Raw genomic sequence first — 22892 nt, 5'->3', positions numbered from 1 at the left:
CAGACGAGAAAAAAAAAAAAACACATGACCAGCGAAAACAAAGCATTTCTCACCGCCCGTGTGTGTGTGTGTGTGTGTGTGTGTGTGTGTTGGTGTGAGCTTATCTTTCAGACTGGCTGATGCCTCAAGGTATCTGTATTCATTTTGCATCAGTATTAGTGATTCGAGAGAGGTGTGCCTGTGTGTGTGTGTTTCCAAAGCTGGTGAGTGCAAGTGTGTGTATGTGCCTTATTTCAAGCTGCAGACGCTGCATCACCATCCTTGTGTTAGCAGGTGTTAGAGACTTGCTTAGCATGTGTATAAGCAAACATCTCCCAGCATGCATCAAACTACACTGCCTCCCCTCTGTGCTTAACTGTACTAGCAAAGGGCATGTTTGCATTATTTGCAGCGCATCTGTACACCTATGTACACACTCCATCTTTCTAATAAAAAACATGGGCAAAAATCCAGCATGCACAGCACTCCGGATAACGAGAAGCTAATGAACATGCACAACCACACACTTTCTGTCTTACCGTCCTGCAGAACATGTCAGCGCAGGCCCGCAACCTGCGGTTCCGTTCCTCGCCGCTCACCCAGTCCCGCTCGATAACTGTTCCGCACTCCAGACTCTCCCAGCGTACCTCGTCCTATCCGTCTAACCCTCACCAGCTCCGCTTAAAACCCAACACCTTCCCAGTCCTGGCCTGAGATCAAACTCTAACAGCGTAAAAGGATCCAGAACTGGGCCGCCCATATGGCCCACTCTTTGCCGCTCCCATTTGCTGATGGCATGAGCTGCCCTTGTCTGGCTGTTCGCAGATCACGTGGGATAGGGAGGGTTTTACTTGGCCCTGCTTCACCATCTTTAACTGTTACTGTCCCCAGATTGGCGCAGATGGCACCAGATCTACTGACTCATATATTTCTGTCAGAATCCAAGCAGCAATGGAAGACCAAATCATTTGGTATTTGTAAACTGTTTGCGAGTTATTCTTGGAATCATTCCACAGATACTCCACAGAAGTTCAGATTTACTTTATGCTATATTCATGAGCAGGGGATATCTCGAAATGGGACTGTACCTGGTTGCTTATGTTGGTCTTCCTCAGGGACACATCTGGATGTTCCAGCACATGACCAGAGGCTCCGAGAGACTGACGACCACTTACTGCAACAAAGAGGCAGAAAGTGAGTCTTCATTAACCTCATAGGTTTCCCTCACATATGTTCAAAAGTTGAATAGTGATTAAATTTCAAGACTGATAACCAGATGGTGGCTGGTTTAATCTCAGAAAGAATCTCATAGGGCCCTGGAGCCAATCACAAGGGGGATCTTTTTTTTTTTTTTTTGCTATATTTTAATCCACTCCACTGCAAAACTGCAAAATCCAGTCATTTGAAAAGTACACAGGTTTGGTATGAGGGTGGCGTTCCCCATGCAGATTTCAGAACAGGCTCAATTTGGTTCACAGCGATGACCAACATACAGTTTCTTGATTTCAAAGTAACTTGACTGTGTGAGCTGTGCTTCATAAGACCCTGTTTACACCTGGTATTAAGATGCGTTTTGGTCGATCGGATCACAAGTGGATGGCGCTAAATACAGCTGTAAATGGGGTCTAAAACGTTTCAACCACTTCCAGAGGAAGTCGAAAATGCATTCGACTAGATTGCTTTCCTTGTGCAAATTCTCATGTGGTCGAATGTGTTCGAACAGCCACAAAAGACCGCCTACTCTCTGCCTACTGACTTAATAAGAAAACATTATGGGAAGCGTGCTAGCCAGACGGGATTTAAACTCTGAGGGCTGAAGACCCCAAGTTTGGTTTGAAGACGAAAAACGTACCAAGCACAACGTTCTCTCATCATCTAATCATTTCTAAACGCGTCTATCAGAGCAGAAATGAAAGCTGCTGCTCTCTGTGTGTTTTTCCGTCGTCTCCGGGCGTGTACACATGTAAATTGCACATGTAAAAATAAAACGTTTAAAGAAAAAAAAAAACATATTTACCCGCCCATAGACCCTCCCTTTGAAGAAATCAGGACAGAAGTGGTTGAAAGTGGACAAAAGAGACAAATTAAAACATCAGGTGTAAACAGGAATACGTCTCCCTCGTCTACTTGTGATCTGATCAACCAAAACGCACTTCGGGGGCCAGAGTCGAGAACCCCTGTTTTAGACAGTAGTCTGTATTTTAAGGAATGGAGCTTGTTCTATGTTTTCATCAGCCTATGCGAGCAGTGACGCGTGCACACTGACTTAATAAACCCTTATTGACACTACACTGAAGCTAACGTGCAAGATAATACATGTCCAAATGGTATTCATATCACTGAGTCTGGCCCCATGGCCCACAGATGGCTAACGTTCAGCTCTCGCAAAGGCTGAACAGCCTGTGTGTGCGTGTTCAGTGACTGTGTCCAGTGGTGAGTGATTATTATGATGGAGGCTGTGGTACAATGTTGTTCTTCTTTGAGTTGTCCCTCTCCCTCCCTCAGGGCTGAAGAAACACACACAGTCAGAGCATTAATGAGCCAGCCTTCCCTGATATAAGCACTGACATCCAGCATTTGATAAACAGACTACATTCTCCTGAAATACTGGGGCATTCTTTTTCTTACTGCTGTTCCCATGTCTCTGATCTTCCAACATGTCTTCTATTTAAACCTTTGTCAACTGTCACCTCTTGTGCCTCTCTCCACCATGTCCTCTATCGTTTTACTATCTTTTTCTTCTATATTACTGCCCTCCATGTATTATTCTTTCTTTGTCTCTGTTCACATTTTACTCTCTCCACAGCTCTATCACATTCCCCTTCTATTTCTACCTCTTTTCTAATATATTATTCTAATATTTTGGTGGCCCCCAAAATGCATATTTCTCCCACCGAAGCTTTATTTGATCATTTGATTTGATTTCTGAGATGACTGCTATGCTTGTAATGGTGGTATGGCATGCTTGTTGATGACTGCAGTAGAGCTGTAAAATCCCTTATTTCTTCAATCAAACTTCTAACTTCACATTATTTGTCTCTGTATCAATTGCCCTTCCATTAAATAAATATTCTTATTTAATATACTTAAATATATTAAGTGGATTAAAATTAGTCATAAAACATAATTGCTCCTAGCAACAGCTCCTAGCAGAGGCTAGCTAGCATGTTATCTTAGCATAGCATCAAAACACAACAATTTATTACATTAATATCATGTTTGTTCCAAACTCACAATACGTCAGTCGAGTGTTTGAAATAACTTCCTTTTGTGACCTGATGTAGCTTCTTATCACAGAATGTAGCAGAAAATATGTTATTTTATAACATTCTATACAATAATAAAGGCTGTGCCAATTAGCATTGCATTAAACATAGTTTATTCTTATGAAATTGTGTGCTGTGTGTGTGGATGACCTTGTTCCTTTTCTTTTTCTGTCCGCCATGCTCTCTCCTTACATTTTTGTCCAGTGCAATTTAAAATTAAAATGTATGCCTTTAACTGTTAATTGCCAAAGCAGGTAATGATAAAGTTATGAACCCATTTAGATAATCTTAAAATGGTAAAAACTTGATTTATTGGTCTGAGTATGTCATTGCATGATTTAGCAATACATTTACTGTATTTTAGCAATAACATAATTGTGTTTGTCAAGGTTTCATTAGATTGTCTCTTGAATATAAGATGCAAACTGTAAAACGGGGGAAACTGTAAACTCTGTATCTATATAATAAAAGCTATTTTATTGAATTGAAAATCAATATTGTTTCCAAGTTCTTGTGGAAATATTACCTGAGTGTCGGTGAGACCCAGTAGCTTTCGAGATGGTGGTGGATGTGCTTGGCCGTTCCCACGTTGTCTCTAACATAAACACAGGCATTATTTACAGTATGATGCCCCACTCATATTGGTAGTGCTTACTAGTTTTGATTGCTCTACATTAGGTTTAGGACGGTACACATAAATTGTCTTCTGTCTTCTGTTTCTGATTAAATAAAACTAAAGCTCTTCTTCAATCAATATCCCTCATAGTCAGCCCAAGTAGGGGGCAGTTACTGAATAACATTGTAAAAGCAATTTTTCTTTTTCACAGCCATGGCTGAAAATTGTTACCATATTTTTCTTACATAGTCGCCCCATGTTTCCTGTGAATCAAGATGGATTTTTTTATGCTAACTCTTGCAAAACAGCATCCCTCATTCCAAGCACTCAGTCAAAAACGATTTTCCCACACAGAAACATTCTTGTGCAAACATAATTTTCTAATCAGCCTCAGATAGGCCAACCAGAGCTGTACAGCAGTGGTTCTCTGTCTGTTGTGATAGGGTCATGATCCGCAGAAAAAAGCAATGCTAACTGCAATTTTCTTTTTTTAAATGAGGTTATATAATTGTACATAATCAGGATAACACCGATTTAAAAACTTCTAAAAGTGAAAATAAACTGCTGCCCATAAGTTTTGTTGTTGACGTTAATAGTTGTGTCTCCAATCAAACTTTATGGTATTTTCATGCAAATTCATTTGGTATTATAACTAAAACGAATACAGCCAGTGTTTGTTCTATGTGTAAATACATGTGTATGTCATGTTAATAATTTTGTCTATTATTGGGCCTATGAAGTTCATTGTATTTTTATTAAATGTTATTAAAGCAACTTTTGTTTGCTTTTTTACATCGTCAACACATGAAGTGTGGGTGGCATGACTTCAGCTGATGTGGTCTTTAGCTTCAAATAAAAATTCTACAATTATTTTAGACCTTCTTGGATTCAAGTTATTTTCATCATCCATTTGATAAAATTGTATTACAGATTAAAAAACTGAAATATAAAATTATTTAATGTACAAGTGTAATGCTTGTCATTTAAGACATCAATTACTGCTTTGTTTATTCATAAACTGAAGTAACATAAAGTTGTCTGAGTATTCTTTTTCTTTTTTTCATTCTTTTAATACTTTTCATTTTATTATTATGACAACAGCGCCCCCACTAAATAAATATAACATTCTAGCGGCCAGGTACTGGGACCTGGAGGAGGCTTCTGCTGCTGTGGAGGCTGCTGCACAAACTACAGAGTGACTGTTAACGGCAAGTATTCATAAATTAGCAAAATAAAGGGGGTGAGGCCTATGCCTAACTGGCGGTTATGTTGACCAATCACAACACACTTATCCAGCCGTCCAATCAGAGCACACTGCACTTTTCAGAAGGAGGGGATTTATAGAGACAGGAACGTCTCGGTTGCGTATGCAACCCTCGTTCCCTGAAGGAGGGAACAGAGACGTAGTCGACGTCGACTGAATGGGATCACGCTTAGGGAGCCAGTCATCTTCGAGTACTATTGAAACGAGCCAATGAAATTGGTGTGCGTGATTTGCATCACACACTCCGCCCCCACGGCGCGGCATAAATACGGAAGTGGATGCATGCACTAGTTGCTTTTTCGCTGAGGAGCCGAGCGTAACTCGGAGTCAGTGGTGGTCCAGCAATAGTGGCAAAGGGACTACGGCTCCGTTCCCTCCTTCAGGGAACGAGGGTGGCATACGCAACCGAGACGTTCCCTTTCAGTCGTTCACATTCAATGTAGTCGACGTCGACTAAATGGGATCCCCCATGAAAAGCAGCCACCTTCAAGTGCCTAGACAAATGCCTCCTGATCCCCCCACAACTTGAGGCGGATTGAAGGGACAGGGCTTAGGCCTGGGAAGCCACTGCTGTTCCACAGGACCACTGGGAAAGCGTACCCTATCAATGGAAGGAAGGGACGCTGCGGAAGCCACATTCTGACCGAAGGGAGGTAACGTGGAGAAAACACAAATGGACTGGGCAAATGACCAGGCAGTACAACATATGGAGTGTCAATGGGATGACTCCAGCCTATGACAGGGGGAGGATCAACCGAACAGTGAAGACACAGGCTCGCCAGAGGGAGCAGTACCATGGAATACACATATGGGATCGCCGTAGGGATCACAACATATTGACCCAGCCTAAAACAGGTTCCACCAGTGCATGCGAGTGAAAGGCCTGGCTTCAGACGCTCTGCCATGTCCGAAGCCGAAGGGTATGGAGGAACTCAACAGGGTTAAGCTAACAAGGGGAACTCACTGGAGCAAATTTGCGCACGTATCCAGTGCATAGGAGGGGAATGGCGCAGCAAGCCGACACTTTGAACCGGGCTTACAGTGAAACTGACTTCATGTGAAGGGAGCCCATGGAAAGCAGCGGTTCGACACATCGGCTATATTCTAGCGGATGTTTGATAGGTGTCGCCCAGCCCCCAACTCTTTTATAACATCGTCAGCAAGACACATTGTGTCAACGCCTATAAAGGAGCAACTCTCACTTTGGAGGAGCTCACCACCCAGGTGGGCACGTGCATCTTGGGAATCTTCACCAAGATGAAGGCAACCACTATTACAGTGGGCCAACCTCTGCTTGGAAACAGCCTTCCCTTCTGCTGGTCTCCGTAACAGACAAGAGCTGGTCTGAGATCCAGGCTTTGCATTCTGAGCACGTATAACCACAATGGAGCGGACGAACAGAGAAAAGCCAGGGCTGGGTCTGCCTTCTCCAGGGCAGCGCATGCAGGCTCACCACCTGGTCCCGTAGGAGAGGTAGGAACCTTGGGCACATATGCAGCCCGGGTCTCAGATTTCGTGAGAGATAGCCGGCCCGAATTCCAGGCACGATTCGCTGACCGAATGTAAACAAGTCCCTACCCTCTAGTAAAGACCAAGCAAGCAGGAGAACTGTTTCTTTAAAAACAGAACTTTTAACTCACTGCCTGGAGTGGCTCAGGGGAGGTCTCTGCAGTGCAGTAGCACCAGAGATAAGTCCCAAAAGGGTAAGAGTGGTTATTCATTCTCCTTGCAGCCCTCAGGAACCTCAATTTCAATTTAGAAATTTCAATTTCAAAACCTCAAACTCAATTTAGAGGCAACATACATTTTGAGGGTGGAAGAGACAGCCTCACTCCAACCAATCTTGCAGGAAGAAAGCACTGAAGTGATCTAACACACTCGGGATCTCCTCACGGAGAGAAGACTCAGTTCAACTAATAGGTTCCACTTCTAAGGGGGAGCATGCCTCATTTTTGAGAAGGTGCTCTCACAGAAGTGATGGTCTCTACGGCAAAAAAACTCTTGCATTAGTAACCACAACCTCCGCGTCCCGTTCTTCTTAGAACCAGACCTGGAGCTTTCCAAAGTCTGAACGCGGGTGCCAACATGCCCCGTCTCTGAGAATGTACTCAGAGGAAGGAGTCAGGAAGGGCTGTCGAGAGGAGAGAGGTCAGGTTGGGCCAATAAGGGGCAACTAGTAAGACCTGCTCCATCTCCTCCCTGACTTTAGCACAGCACTTTTGTGCAAGATGGCACACTGGGGAACATATTTCTGTGAGGACCCCGGGGCCAGCTGTGGCCAGTCTTTCTGTGTCGAGGGATGTTCACTCAGACAGGAGAAAGAACAACTGGCGGAGGGACGAGTCCAGAGGAGCAACAGATGTAACTGTGCGGCCCTGAAGTGGTCCCAAACAGCTGGACCACCTGGGGACAGAGTCTCCACTCTCCCCGGGCCACAGGCTGTCGTGAGGCTTTTATGCAGCACGATTGAACAGGCCAGCAGTAATACGTGGAATGAAGCGATCTCAGCAGCTTCTGACTCCAGAGGAGGAGGTGGCGGGCGAGTAGCATATCGGCTGGAGGGAGAGGCTACATAGTGTCCTTCGCCAGTAGGACAGCGACGTGCGCACACAAGGCAGGAGCACTGATGGATATCACAAATTTTTAGGAGCATGAATTTTTAGGTATGATGAATATCACTGAGCCTGGGCGGAAGCCAAGCAAAATGAATCGCAAGCCGAGTCTGATGGTACAGTTTGGGGCCTGCTGGACCGGTTGGGAAGCATTTTTAGGTTTCTCAGATTTCGTGAGAGATAGCCGGCCCGAATTCCAGGCACGATTCGCTGACCGAATGTAAACAAGTCCCTACCCTCTAGTAAAGACCAAGCAAGCAGGAGAACTGTTTCTTTAAAAACAGAACTTTTAACTCACTGCCTGGAGTGGCTCAGGGGAGGTCTCTGCAGTGCAGTAGCACCAGAGATAAGTCCCAAAAGGGTAAGAGTGGTTATTCATTCTCCTTGCAGCCCTCAGGAACCTCAATTTCCGAAGGCGGCCCGAAACGGGGTCTGAGTGTGCAGTGCAACACTTACCTGACTCTACTAAGCGGCAGGGGATGCGTGAGAAGGCGGATGACCGGGTCCTCGAACCGCACCCAGCTGCCGGCTGGCGAATAAGAGGGGGCTGAAGGGTGCAAGGCTATGTAGGGTCACACACCGCCAGACTAGCCCTCTTGGGGCCCAGTAACGAGAGAAATTGCTATTTCTTTGAGTATGTGGGTACCGCTGGCTCTGCTTTTCTGGGAGCCAGTGGCAGAACAGACACACACCTTCTGCGGCCAGCTCCACGCTGAGACCTGGGTGAGGGGGGAGGAGCTACTCAGGCGATTTCTGGCAGAGAAAGGTGCCGTCCATGCCTTTGTCAACTCCTCATGCACTTCAGGAAAGAAAGGTAACGGAGCGGTGGGCTGAGAAACAGACCGACCCGCTCCGAGAAACCAATCATCCAACCGAGACAGTTCGGAACACGGTGGTTCGTTCCACTCGAGCCCTACCGCCTTGGCAGCCTTTTTAAGCATAGCTGCCATCTCTGGATCCGGCTCAGGCAACGCTGGTCTCCCAGAGGGAGGCAGCGCAGCCGAGTCGTCATCTCCAGAGCCCAGCTCACCCTCCGATGCTGCGATGGACATCCTGTCCTCTGGAGGGGCCCCGAATGAAGCGGCTGGTCGGTCGGAACTACTCCTTAATCAAAACCATCTGAGAACCACTGACCTATTAACAGTTCTGATTCTGACAGTTCTGAAAGCTCCCATGGAAATTTGATAACACAATTCGATGCCCAAAAGATACAGTACATGTTAAAATTAGCGCAGGTCTAATTTAGTTGATCAAATAAGAACCAGTCCAGAATAGACTACAGCATTTAAATTTTTTTCAGCAAAGAGAAACAAAGCATAAGCATAGAGAGAAAGTGTTTACAGTGGAAGAACAGCAGCACATGGTTGTGGCGCTGTACAAACAGATCACCTCTGGACAGTTCTGCCAGTGTTTACAGGGCAGTCATAGTTTAGTGCCAGACTGTTAGAGAATCATGCTGGGTGCCAGCTCAGAATGAACAGAAATGCACAGCACATGTTTACAAAAGACCATTGAACAGCATGGTTGTTTTAAAGTAAAGTTTAACCTTCACAACATCCAGTTACCTGAAGAGCAAAAACAACATCAGGATATAATATCAAAATCCCAAACGAAAGGGCTAGTCGCACTAAGGTGCACTAAGGTGTCAAGGTTCGGCTGGATATCTTTGTAACTACCACATTACAGCGCCAATATTGTTTGGGGAAAATATTCGCTGAACATGCCTTTATACAGTATAGTTTGTGCGTCTATCTATCCATCTGGTCTTTATCCTGCATTATACGAAATGTCCTTTGGCTTCTGAACTTCTAAATTGCTGATAGTTGGCATGACTAAACCGCCATGAATTCAAAATACACTTAAATTACGCTTCAGTGGAAAACAAGAGGTCATTGCAGCTTTATATGTCCCAGGCAGCGTGCTGGGGCTTGTCAGAAAAGAGGAAGAAGAAAGATGAAAACAGTATGTGAGAAGGGACATGAGAAGACTATCAGATTAATCCAGATCAGCTTGATTTGTCCCTCTTCAGATGAATAGGCTATAAAGATGATGGAGAATGCTAATGAAGTTTTCCAGCCTGTGGCGCCGTATGTGGAAGAACTGGATTCTATGATTACACAACAACATTCTGAGATACCTTATCAACGTTTCGCATTTTTATCAGGCAACGCACAGATGTAAAAAGAAGCCTGAGGGTATATGAATGAATCACTGTAGCTGTACCACAGCAGCAGTGAAAAGACCAGTAAATGAGATAAATTTGGAAAGGGCAATGAAATTAGCTCGGAGCTTTTTTACTTTTATATACAGTATGACAATTCATGTCACGTGCACAGGTGTCAGAAATGCTGGTCTATATAAAAACCACTGCATTTGTTTCAGACTAACTGAAATTGAGATATTATGATGCGATCACTGTACCATGCCACAAACCCTGACCGGGATTCTCAAAGCACAGAACATTAGTAGCACATACATAGTGTTTTTATCTCTATGGCACATTGCCCAAAAGCATAATTTTTCCCTAAAACCATCAGTATATCAGCAACATAAAAGATATGCTGGCAAAAGTTGCAGTATTATCAGGAAAACCCGTACTTTTATTGAAAGGAATGCTGTTTCATTTTCAAAGCACGACAACCCAATAACAATAATCCAATTCAGAAAAATAAATAAATAAAATTATTCAACTTGCTATTTCATAATAGAACATTTCAAAAAGATATAAATATATAATAATATAAATTATATTCAAATAATTGGCTGTAAACCCGTGTTTTGGCCACAAATGCCTTCCTCCAAACAAACAAAAAAATGTCTCAAGAAAAAGGTTCTCACACAAGAGAGAGCCTTTTCTTGTGAGAACCTTTTTCTTGAGATATTATTTGTACTGTCTTTTTTAAATGTTATGAGCCATTTGAATATATGCTTTTTAATGTGTTTTTTCATTGTTGTTTTATTGTAATGTCTCTCTACAAAAGAGCGCCTTTGAATGCATAAATCACCGAACTTCTTTGTTTTTGTTTGTCTCTTAAAACAGTTAACGTTATATAGATTCAGCGAGCCTATTCCAAGAAGGGACAAGAAAAAAGCTTTGGCAGCTTAAAAAAAAAGAAAGAAAATATAGCAGCTTCCATAAAAATACTGCTCAAACTCTAGACAGCCAAAACAAGCTTACTGACATAAACAAAGACACAGAGGAAATCAGTAATAATACCTTTAGTGCTTGGGTTAACATAGTATTTCCGTCCCTCAGGTGATCTGTAGCTTTTCCAACCCACAGGAAGAGACGCATTCTCGATTTCCTCTGTTGGCATACAGCAGACTACTGGCTTCTGCTACAGAAACAAGCAGCAACAAGATGCATAGATATAAATATAAACAGATATAAATAAATAAATTTATAATAAAGCTTGACATAAGCTCACATAAGCTTTCTGAGCGCGTTCACCCGAAGCGCGTGCACAACAAAAGCCACACAGCGCCACGTGAGTAGTTATATTGCGCTTAAACTGTCAAATACACACAAGCTACATAAACACAGTCATTTATATTTTAAGTGAATAAATAGTTCGGATGCGTGTCAGAATATTATGCATGTGTGTCAATATCCGCGCTTTTGGTCTTAAAGTGACAGGCAGCCTATAAACCTACTGCAATCTATGTCGTTAATGTTAATCAAACAACAAAATACAAGAGAAAACACTTACTGGTCTTGACTGAATAACTTCAGTAGCTTTAATAAGAATCAGTGTATATTTAATTAATACAGTGAAGTCTATGTAGTGTTTTACATACAATTTCTCACGTGAATGCTACTTTTAAATACAACTACTGTAGCTGAAAAATTAAAGCATTTCATTTGAACCATATTGTATTTGTCCTATAATTTGTCATTTGCATCTTTATCCTTAATTTTAATAACAAAGATAAAATAGTTAAATAAAATAAAGTGAAATAAGATTTTGGTCGTATCGCCCGCCTTTGGTCTAAATGGTCTGTCATTGTTTTTCTTTTTTCTTTTGTTACCTTGTCAGACTACATTTAAAAATAGGTAAATTTGTCTGGCTGTATTGCTCAATGACTTGCAAAATAGACTCAAAATCCAACAACGAATTGTGATAAGATAGTGATCCTGCCTGAAAAAAAAAAAGTTATATGATATTTTTGGCATTTCGCACACCTCTAGTGTATTATATCATTTGTTTAACCCGTTACGTAATGTGGAATTAGCCCCAACAATAAAAACTACATTCTTTTAAGCATTTAAATATTATATTATTAAAACATTGTCATGGTCTGCCTTGAATTTTTATATACCATTCAGTTCTCCTGTGTCTGGTTAATATAGCTTGTTTGCCCCCAGTGTGTATTAATAGCCTTGTGTTTCTTTTCAGTTTCGTCAAGTATTGATTTTGTTCTGATGCCAAAGCTGTTAGGTTTGACTACTCCTGATATAAGGATTATCTTTGTTTTTGTTTATAAATAAAGTTTTACATCTGCTTCTGGATCCACCTCTCCATCTCATCTTCCTTTGCCTGACCTGATATTATAGAATACTGGAACACAAAAAAACGTGGTCTAGCTGATGCTTTCACTGATCTCGTTCGAGAAGGTCTTCCCTTGTTGGAGTATTTCGCCCGGTTCTAGGAGTTGGCCAAGCTCTCCAACATTGATGACATCACTCTGAAATAAATTTCTCGGATTGGGGCTAACTATTATGGGTGGCTGGACTTACCAGAGATCAGGGAATCTCACATGAAGATAATCATGCCAGCCCCAATGTCTATCCCATTATGTAGTTCGAGGGCATGGAGTCCCACACATCCTCCAGCTGAGTTTGCTGAGCTGAGTCTGCTGAGCTGAGTCCCCACTGACGTACTATTAGATGAGATGGATGATGTAGTGTTTTATGGTCTACAGTCCCCACTGATGCCATCCAGTCTTCTGTCTCCTTCGTCGTTGCTGGTCCCGCGCAGCTCCAAGTCTCCTTTATCGCAGCTGGCCCGCCCATCTCCAAGTCTCCTTTGTCGCCACTGGTTCCACTCATATCCAAGTCTCTTTCGTTGCTAATGGTTCTGCCCATCTTCAAGTCTCCTTTGTCGCCACTGGTTCCGCTCATCTTCAAGTCTTCTTTGTCGCCACTGGTTCCGCCTATCTTCAAGTCTCCTTTATCGCCACTGGTTCCGCTCATCTTCAAGTCTCCTTTGTCGTTAATGGTTCAGCTCATTTCCAAGTCTCCTCTGTCGCTAATGGTTCTGCCTATCTCCAAGTCTCCTTCGTTGCTAATGGTTCGGTCCATCTCCAAGTCTCCTTTGTCGCCACTGGTTCCGCTCATCTCCAAGTCTCCTTCGTCGCTAAGGGTTCCGCCCATCTTCAAGTCTCCTTCATTCGCCGCTGGTTCCGCCCATCTCCATGTCTCCTTCGTTGCTAAGGGTTCCGCCCATCTCCATGTCTCCTTCGTCGCTAAGGGTTCCGCCCAGCTCCAAGTCTCCTCTGTCGCTAATGGTTCTGCCCATCTCCATGTCTCCTTCGTCGCTAAGGGTTCCGCCCAGCTCCAAGTCTTCTACGTGACCACTGGTTCCACCCAGCTCCAAGTTTCCTTCGTCGCTAATTGTTTATCATCTCTCTCCCTTCTCCTCTGCCAAAAGCCAGAACAAAAGCCCTCAAGTTTGGCCTCACCCTCACTGTCTCCCTTCAGCCTCTCGGCTCTGCCTTCTGTGGTTCTGCCCTGCTGCTCTGATCCACTTTGGGATTCCTGGTCTCCAGCTCTGCCCTGGTGTGTCGATCCCCTGGCTGTACCTTGGGCCTCTGAGCCCTGGACTCCCATCTCGGCCTATCGACCCATCGGCTCCACACTCCCACCGGCTCCACCGGCAGCCATATGTTTAAGTCACCAACTGTTTTACTTGCATATAAATATAACCATATGGAACTGTTCAGGAAAGCTATTTGAAAACAAACATTTTTAGTGCAGCAATTAAACAGTGTTTAAAAAAAGAATGAACACTGGCCATCTCAGAGCAACTCATAGAATAAGGCAAAAAGATATTAAGGGCTAATAACTGAATAGCACAGGCGATCGTGCATTTTACAGCAGCAGTCAGTGAGGACTACTGTGGTCTGATCCCTCTTTTGATGCATAACATAAAAGAGATTCCACACCTACTCCGTCCACCCCCACTTTTCTCTCTGTCTGAACCTCTCTACCTACATCTGTCCCTTTATCTATCTGCCTCATCTACTAAAAGTCTGTGAAGGAAGCACGGAAAGTGGAGGTTTTTCTCCATGAAGCAGCTTTTGTTCCATGCCACAAGCAGTCATTTTAGTGAAACCCAGGAAAAAGGGAAGTATCCGTCAGCAAAAGCAACTAAAAAGCATTCAACTGGCCGCTATAGTTGACAGAATTTAAATACAAACTTTTTTCAGGATATCAGATTAGGAAATTACTTTAGAGAAAGTAATTTTTCTTTTTTCAACTTTGTAATTGAACTTTATGGTTGTTTAAGGAAGGGGTTTTCAAATCTTTTGATGACAAAACATTCAAATGCAGCTATTTTGATGCATAAAAACCCATTTATACAGTGTAGTGTTGTTTTCTATAAAAAAATTTAAGGAATTAATTAATATATTATATTGAAATTACCTTTACAACTTTGTAATTGAGCATTATTTCAATGATGGATCAGTAACAGTTCCTGATCCAGCTTATAGCCTCCAGAGCGACACTGCAGTAATGAAAGGGAAAGCACAAACTTTATTACAGTTCATTTTATGGATATAAAGTTTACCAGTTTATTAAGTACCCCCCGAAAAGGCATTAAGTCTTTATATATTTGTTCAGTGTTTTTTGTGTAATTCTCTGTGTATGTTGATGATAATGCAAGGGGGAGAGAGAGAGTTTACGGATAATAATTTAATGCGCACTTGTACTGTGTATTGTACTGTACTGTATTCAGCTCTTACAGTGATTTTCTGGAGTGAAAACGGACGCTTCATCTTTTGTGTGATGTACAATAAACTTATTATACTAAAAAACTCATCAGTAAAGTTTTGCTCATCATTCGGATGGGGTATGCTACAACAGGCTTGTACTAATAGTGGATAAAATTAAGATGACAGCATAAGACTGTAATTAAACTAAACTATACCTGTTCTAACTTCATGCAGCATATATTCTCTGGCTCTGTAGTCCGACTCTGATTCGAACTGAACACCGGTACTGACCTTTTCAGTGTGTGAGATTGTCCTGTTTTGTTGCCACCGGAGCATGAGCTCTTGAAGCTCCGCCCTCTTCTTGAAAGGGGCCCGGGAGCAGCAGCTCATTTGCATTTATAAGGACACACGTTTTTGCTCACCCCCCAAAAATGGCAATTTTAACATGCTAAAAAAATAATCTGTGGGGTATTTTGAGCTAAACCTCCCTTCCACACTCTGGGGACATCAGAGACTTATTTTACAGCTTGTGAAAAGTGGCATAAGGTCCGCTTTAAAATGGATTAGGTTAATAGATATAAATTAGTTATCGTCATTTTACAAACTCTGCTAATACAGCAAACTCTTAAAGTATTATTTGATAAATATTTACTTTTTTCATCAGACATATGCTTTTTTTCCTGTTCAAACTTAGTACTCACATATAAATTCACATAGGCCTATTTGTAAAAATCGCAACAAAATCAAATGATTTCTGACCAGTCAAGAAAACAGAACGAGATAGTTATATTATTCAATTTGGTGAATGTGAAAAAAGTACAATGTAAAAATGTAATGTGAATGTAAAAAAGAAAAAAAAAAGAAGAAAAAAATATTTAAACTTACAGTATTTTACAGTATTTTCTTCCATTTTAAGTTGATACACAATAATACTCCAAAATTGGCACACAAATTTGCTGATTATGTTTTGATGTGATTATCCTATGATTATGTGTACTAATTATAAAGTTCAGTTTTACAAGGGACGGACCATTCCAAAACCAACAAATAGTGCAACCACGTCCTAAATTTAGACTCAACATTATTGTGATTTTCAGTAATCAACAGGCACTAAGCCAAGCATATTATTATAGCAGAAATCATAATTTGATACTGCCTCTGACTCCAGCTCTACTATTAGTATCCATAGAAACCAACTGGCCACATACAGTATCAATGATTTGACCGATTTAAAAAAAAAAGATTAACTCAATTCATAAGCTGAGCTGTTTTCAATAGGGGCTACTAACATAACCCTCTCACAAATGTATGAGGGAATCTGCTTTGGCCCAAATCCAAACAGAAGAGCCGTACTACTAGAGAAAGCCAATGAATATTACTATAAAACAAACCAGAATTCATTTGACGTGGGCTTTTTCTGTTCTCCTTCAAGACAAGAGGAGGATTTATAGAGACAGGGGGAATGTCAACAGCAGGGGCTTGAGAATACAGATACTCTCAGAGATGCAATGGCAAGGTCTGAAATTTGATACAATTATTGTTTTTTTGACAGCATTTCATTAAGGAATATGAATAAATGACTGAAATAGGTGAACACAGGCTTAGAGGGAGACACGAAGGAAATAATTCACATTTATTTGCACATTCTATTTGTGTTGTTTTAGCAACCAGTTCACTAAAGGAATTATATAAATCAGGTAAAGGCACAAACATGGGCAAAATATCAGAGCTGAACACCATTTTAACTATGAAATCTCTATCTTGTGGGTTGGTTGAGAGTTATAATGGATGCAGCAGACTACCACAATCTGACATACTTTACTGGGGCTGTACAGTATGACCCTTTAGTATCATTTAAAGTAAAAATATAGGTTATTTATTGGCATCTATGATTCCTTGAAGAACCTTTAACGTCCATAGACACTGTCCATTGCACAAAGGTTCTCTAGATCTTTAAAATGTCATTCAAACTAAAAAAAAAAAAGGCCCTCTTCAGAATTGTTCACTGAAAGGTTCTTTGAGAAAACAAAAATGGTCCTTCTGGCATTGCTGTGAAAACCCCCTGAGGAACCTTTATTTTTATTAAGAGTGTAAAAAAGTAATAAATACAAAAATAATAAGCTATAACAAGATGCATTGACCAAAAAGGATGCTACTGCAATATTTACAATTTGTTTGCTGAAGTATCAAGAGGCAACTTGTTGCTGAAGAACTTTACTATGGCTGGATTAATTTATCACCTGAGATCATGATGAGATTAATTTACCCAGTTACACAAAATTACCTTAAAATTACCTTAAAATAAGCTTTAATTTCGACTAAAAAAAAAATTCGGTTTTGATGTATTGAATGAAATCAAATGGTATAAATGAACAAAGTCCATGACAAATGAGTCAATCTCTCCAGCAAAGAACACTTGCCTTAACCGTCTTGTTTGTCCTGCCATTATTTCTGTGTAGCTATATCACCATGAAACACATTTGCATAATACCCGCCTGCTGGCTGCTTTGGCCCACCCTCAAAGAACAGTTGGGTAAGTGGTATTGCTATGTGAGGAGAATTATTTTTATTTTTTTATATATAAACTTCCAGTATACTGATGCTATTGTTACCATAGACATAATACTGTTTACAGCTGCTCATGAAGCCACAGGAGCTGAAACCCGGTTACGGTAAGGTGTGTCACATTTCCCACATACGCTCTAAGCAGTAGACCAATCACAAAAGACTGGGGCCGGCTGACCAATCACCACAGACTGTGCTTTTCAGAAAGATGGGCTTTAAAGAGACAGGAAATAAAATAGAGCATTTCAGGCAGAAGGTGAAAAAAGGTGCTGCAGCAATGTACAGTATGAAAACAAACATTGTGCTTTTTGAACTTTAAATCAAAACCCCAAAATGAACTTGTAAATAGTATGGGCACATTTATATTTTCACATAGTATCAGCAAAGATCATATGGACGCAGCATTGCTTACTTTCCAGCCACTTTATTCTCTATGTTCTTCGTTCTTGTAGAATTGAAATAATCCAAGATATTTGAAACGAACAAAGAAATTTGCTTGACTGTTTTTCTACCCCCTCTTTCCACCACAAGGACCATTGAAACAAGGACCATCACTGATAGTGATCTAGGCCTGTAGGCCAAAATGTTTGTACTTTGGGGGTCTGAATTGTCACACCTTTAGTGCGGTGGGGGAAGTTATAATAATCTGATTGGTCAGTTTGAATGTCTCACAATTGGGTTTTAGTCACATGGTCACGGAAGGGATAAAAGAAGATTGTAATTTTTGCTCTGTCTCTTTTTACGCTCTGGCTCTCTGATTCTCTGGGTCCCTTTCTTGGGGCTCTCTTCCTTTACCTCCTCTTTTCTTTCTCTCTCTCTCTCTCTCTCTCTCTCTCTCTCTCTCTCTCTGGTAACATTTTTCATATATGCTGGGTAAGATTAATGGTATAAATTATCATCATCTCATACATTTGTAACTATTTTAAGTGTAACCATAACCATATTTTGTCATTAAACCTTTTCAATTACATGTGCTAATTAGTTTTGATTTGGTATTGACTTTGAAGTGCTACATATTGCAATACAGTATTGTCACTCTCTATAGCAACGCTCTCCCACATATTAAGCTATTGTAACTGTGCTTATTTCCGTCGTTGGTATAAGTAGCAGTGGGTGGAATAGACAAGAAATGTACAGTTTTCTACCATCTTGCTGACAACTTTTCTTTAGTCATTCGGCAGTCTTGCAGCTTGAAGCACTGCAGGAAATCCACCCTTACATTCTCGTTTGATAAACGTTTCACCAGCACAAGACCTCACATCTCCTTTTATCGAGTGATTATGTACATTCACTGAGTGAATATTATGAAAATAAAATATATATTTCTCGCTAGAAATGTAATCAAAACTTATTTTTATGCAGAAACTAACTCAAAATATAGATTTTTTTACTAAAAGTGAAAGAAATGTCCGCCATTTTTTTTGTTCTCACGGCCAGAATCTTGGACGTAAAACAATAGGAAAAGAATAATTCACCATACCTAGAGATTGGCATGGTGTACTTTCCATAAGATCATCTCTCAATGCAAATCAAACCAGCTATTAGGCTAACTGAAATAAAACCATGCCAATCTCTAGGTATGGTGAAGGCTATGTGATGATGTGGGGCTATTTTAATTCCAAAGGCCAAGGGAACTTTATCAGGATGCATAGTATCCTAAAAATTAATAATAAAAAAATACTTAAAAATAAAAATCTGCCTGCCTCTATGGGAATTTAACATAGGGGTGTACACACTTATGCACCATGTATTTTAAGGAAGAACATTTATTTATTTACGATACATTATTCATTCACAAAGAAAATTGGTGTCCTAAAAGGTTGGATTTTTCCTAATTTTTTAAATTAAGGCATTAAGTTCAATTTCCAAAATATGATTTTTTATTCCTCTTTTTAGTCAACTTTAGCATGGGTGTATTAACTTATGCATTGCACTGTATATATATATATATATTGCATTTAATTTATTTAGAATATAGTTAACAATATAATCCAAATATAAATGAAAGTCAAAAGCACATTTTGAGTATAGTCATACCTGGAAATAAATCCTGTTCAAATAGGCTATATGGGCCATTCTACAGAATTGGTTCAAAGTTAGAGTTGGAAACATCTTGAAAAAAAGTGTCTTGTCTTTTCCCACAAATTTTGTATGCATGCAAATTGTATAATATCCAAGGTAAACATTTCTAGTAATTGTGCAGTTAATTCTCATACTATGCTTTCAGAAAGTTTTGGAATATTTATCATCTCCCCAAATTTGTCACTAATAAAACACAATAATAAATCATTTAATGAGAAGGCTTATATTGACCCATTAAGATTTTGTTTACATCTACCTTGTAAATATATTTTTTGCTATTTTATTAAATAGTTTTTTACATGTAAATCAACAACAATTTTAACAATATTTCAAGTGTAATCTTTCTTTGTAAAAACCATAAATTTTATCATACGTATTTCAAAGTTAAGGATTCATTAGTTTGAATATACATTGGAACAAACACTATAATAACATCTTAGTTGATAATTCAATATTCTTTATTTTTGACAAAACATCCCATACCATATATTTAACATATGAGCAGAAATTGGCGAACAAAAGCTTATTTGATGCGACAGTAGTCTATTTTACAGTAAAAACTTTATAATCTTTCCAAAACTAGTCAACAAAATCTTGTTTAAACATTCATACTTCGTCTGTAACATATCATTTTTATGATATATTAATATAAGGCATATAAATGTTAATTTGCAGTTCATTGCTTATACAAAGACATTTTATTTCAACATATTTCAATTGATTTTTACTCATCTCAGTATAACAATATAGTTTGGGAAAAGCTAAACTAGTAGATGTGTTCATGTTCATGTAAAAATAGCATGTTTACTAGTGCCTGTAGTACACAACAGCGCATATCTGTGCCGTACATTCACACGTAGACACGCGATTCATATTTAAAGTCTTTCTGCAGTTTACATACACTATATTGCGATTAGAACAAAGCACTTAAGAATAAAGAACTCACTATACACATTCCTCAGCTGGATCCGTTGCTCCTCGAAATGAAACCGAAACCAGCACTTCTAAGGTACATTTTTCCAGGATTATATTACTATTACGCTATTATTATTCCTCCCAGCGTCGTAGGACGACATAAAGTACATGAATCTGATAAAACTTGATGAGTTTTATCGAGTTGAAGTGGGCGTTTGCATGGGTCGCTTCAGATCATTTGCGTTTCAATAGCGCGTGCTCTCCATAGGTGTGTTCACATTAGCAGATAATGAGTTGCCATGAGAACGACTGACATCTGTCTCTTTTCATACAGATTACATAAATAGAGAATATTTGTTTTTGTTTTTAATTAGATAATTTAATAGACACTTAAATGTTAACCCTCTGAGGTCGACAAACGCGCCGACGCGTTTTGCCGGATTTTCTCCACATTGTAGCACTATAAACTTAAATTACTCCATCATTTATGGTCATACAGAAAAAAGAAATATAAAAAAAGAATCTGTGATATTTCTCCTTTTGTATGTGTCCACTTACAATCAAATCAAAACATTGTGCTTTTGTAAAATAAAGAAAATAAACAGGGTGTGCTTTCTGCCTCTCCGTCGCGGTGAACTTTTTTTTCTTGAGCACGTCTATAAACTGAAACAAAACTCAGCGAATACTTGTCACACATTTATGAGCCATATACCTTTATAAACATTTAAGTGTGTACTTTTAAATGATCGGATTCAAAACGAAAACAAATATTCTCTGTTTAAGTAATTTGTATAAAACCAACAAGATGTCCAGCTTCTCAAACGCTTGCTCATTACAGTTAATTTGGCCACGCCTACTCGCGCAAAAGATATTCACATGCAAATCTCCACATGGAACGCGAACGCGCTCGTTACCTCAACAACAAAACACTTCACTTCACTTTTCGTCGAGTTTGAAAGACGTGCCTGAGCTTACATTGGATTTAGGCTACCTCAGAAGAAGAAGAACGCAATTTGAAGACAAGAAAGATAAGGTAAGAAATTCTTACATAGCCTAGTTTGTTATTGTTGCATAAATGTCACGTTGCAGCTGAACTGTTGCTAGATATATGGGGAATATTATAATATTTAGACCCGTGTTTACTGTGTTTGTGGATATCTGCTCAAACATAGATATGTTTATGGTAACCATAATGTTTTATATTTGAGAGTGATCGCGTTTGAATGTATCATATTTTGCAAGCGATCGCGTTTGAATGTATCATATTTTGCAAGCGATCGCGTTTGAATGTATCATATGTGTTTACTGTGTTTGTGGATATCTGCTCAAACATAGATATGTTTATGGTAACCATAATGTTTTATATTTGAGAGTGATCGCGTTTGAATGTATCATATTTTGCAAGCGATCGCGTTTGAATGTATCATATTTTGCAAGCGATCGCGTTTGAATGTATCATATTTTGCAAGCGATCGCGTTTGAATGTATCATATTTTGGATGAAAGCAAAACGCACCAAACGGCTTCATGTTTTTATTATTATCTCATTTCATATCATCATAACGGATGGAAACATTTGAAGTAACATGATAATCAATATATTTTTCTCTAGCTTCTTTTGGAAGATTTATAGGCTGCTATAGGTTATTTATTGTTATTATTATTTTATCCGCACTGCGCATATACCTTATGCCTACAAGGCACAACAAACCTGGTGTTCATTATATTATATATCGTTGGAAACGTGTGTGTGTGTGTGTATTCTGTGAATTTTAAAAAGCAATTTTAACCAGAAAAATCTAATATTTATTTCCAAAATCGTGCAGGCCTTTCTCTTGATATCAGTATGTTCACTTTTTTTTTTTTCAGGTCCCAGATGCCACTGAGGACTTCAACATTCACATGAGTCTCAGTACGTGAACATGGTAAAGTGAAAATCTTGGAAATGAAAGGTATGTACAATGTTTTTAGGAATGGCACAAAGGTCTCTGTCTTTGAAGTGCTTTTTTGGCATTTGTTGTGTATCTTTGGATTATGTTGTGTTGTAAATAAATCCAAACAATTTAAAAGCCATTATTTTTTAAATCTCCTCATTTACAGTATTGTGCAAGGTTGCTCAGAATGATAGGGGCCTGATAGCTCCTAATAGGGCCGTTAGGGGAGGTTCTTTGTCTTTCTCAGGTGAGAAAAGCTTACATATTAATGAGCTCTCGCATAAGGCTTTTTCACACAAAACACGTCGTAAAATTTTTAAATCAATATATTGTCTTATCTGAATGAGCAGTCAGGGTGATTTTCACATAGTTTTGCAGCAAATATTCTAGGCTACGTCATACAATTTTCAAAAGTCTTGTGAAGAAATAATCAGTATGGGTTTCATGGCCTTATTTCAGTGAGAATTTTTTTTTGTATTTTCAAAAACCACGCATAAATGTCATTATCTCAAAACTACAAACTTTTACATACATGCTGCTGATATATTATTGTAGCAGAGTTTGTGCTGAATACAGTGTAATTAGACTTTAGCCATGAAAATGTCACAAGTAACAGAAATAACCAGAAATGTCAGAGCATGTCAGAACACCTCCAGGGCCCAGAAAACAGCTCAGACCTCAGAGGGTTAATAAAATATATATTGCTCATGCCTGTGAGAGTATT

General features: G+C 39.7%; 1 protein-coding gene across 1 annotated transcript in view; it reads right to left on the bottom strand.

Annotated features, from left to right (window-relative positions):
• The window catches only part of gas7a (growth arrest-specific 7a), a 57692-nt gene that overhangs the window by 31105 nt on the left and 3695 nt on the right, over positions 1 to 22892 (bottom strand). Inside the window, exons 2-4 of the mRNA XM_084131041.1 lie at positions 10955 to 11075; positions 3772 to 3840; positions 1068 to 1153 (exon numbers count right to left, since the gene is read on the bottom strand). Of these exons, the coding sequence (XP_083987167.1) occupies positions 1068 to 1153; positions 3772 to 3840; positions 10955 to 11075 (276 nt within the window). The remainder of the gene's footprint in view (positions 1 to 1067; positions 1154 to 3771; positions 3841 to 10954; positions 11076 to 22892) is intronic.

Source organism: Abramis brama, assembly GCF_963993115.1.
Source record: "Abramis brama genome assembly, chromosome: 1".
Taxonomy (NCBI): Eukaryota; Metazoa; Chordata; class Actinopteri; order Cypriniformes; family Leuciscidae; genus Abramis; species Abramis brama.
Note: the sequence above shows the minus strand (reverse complement) of the source record. Positions and strands in the feature narration are given on the sequence as shown.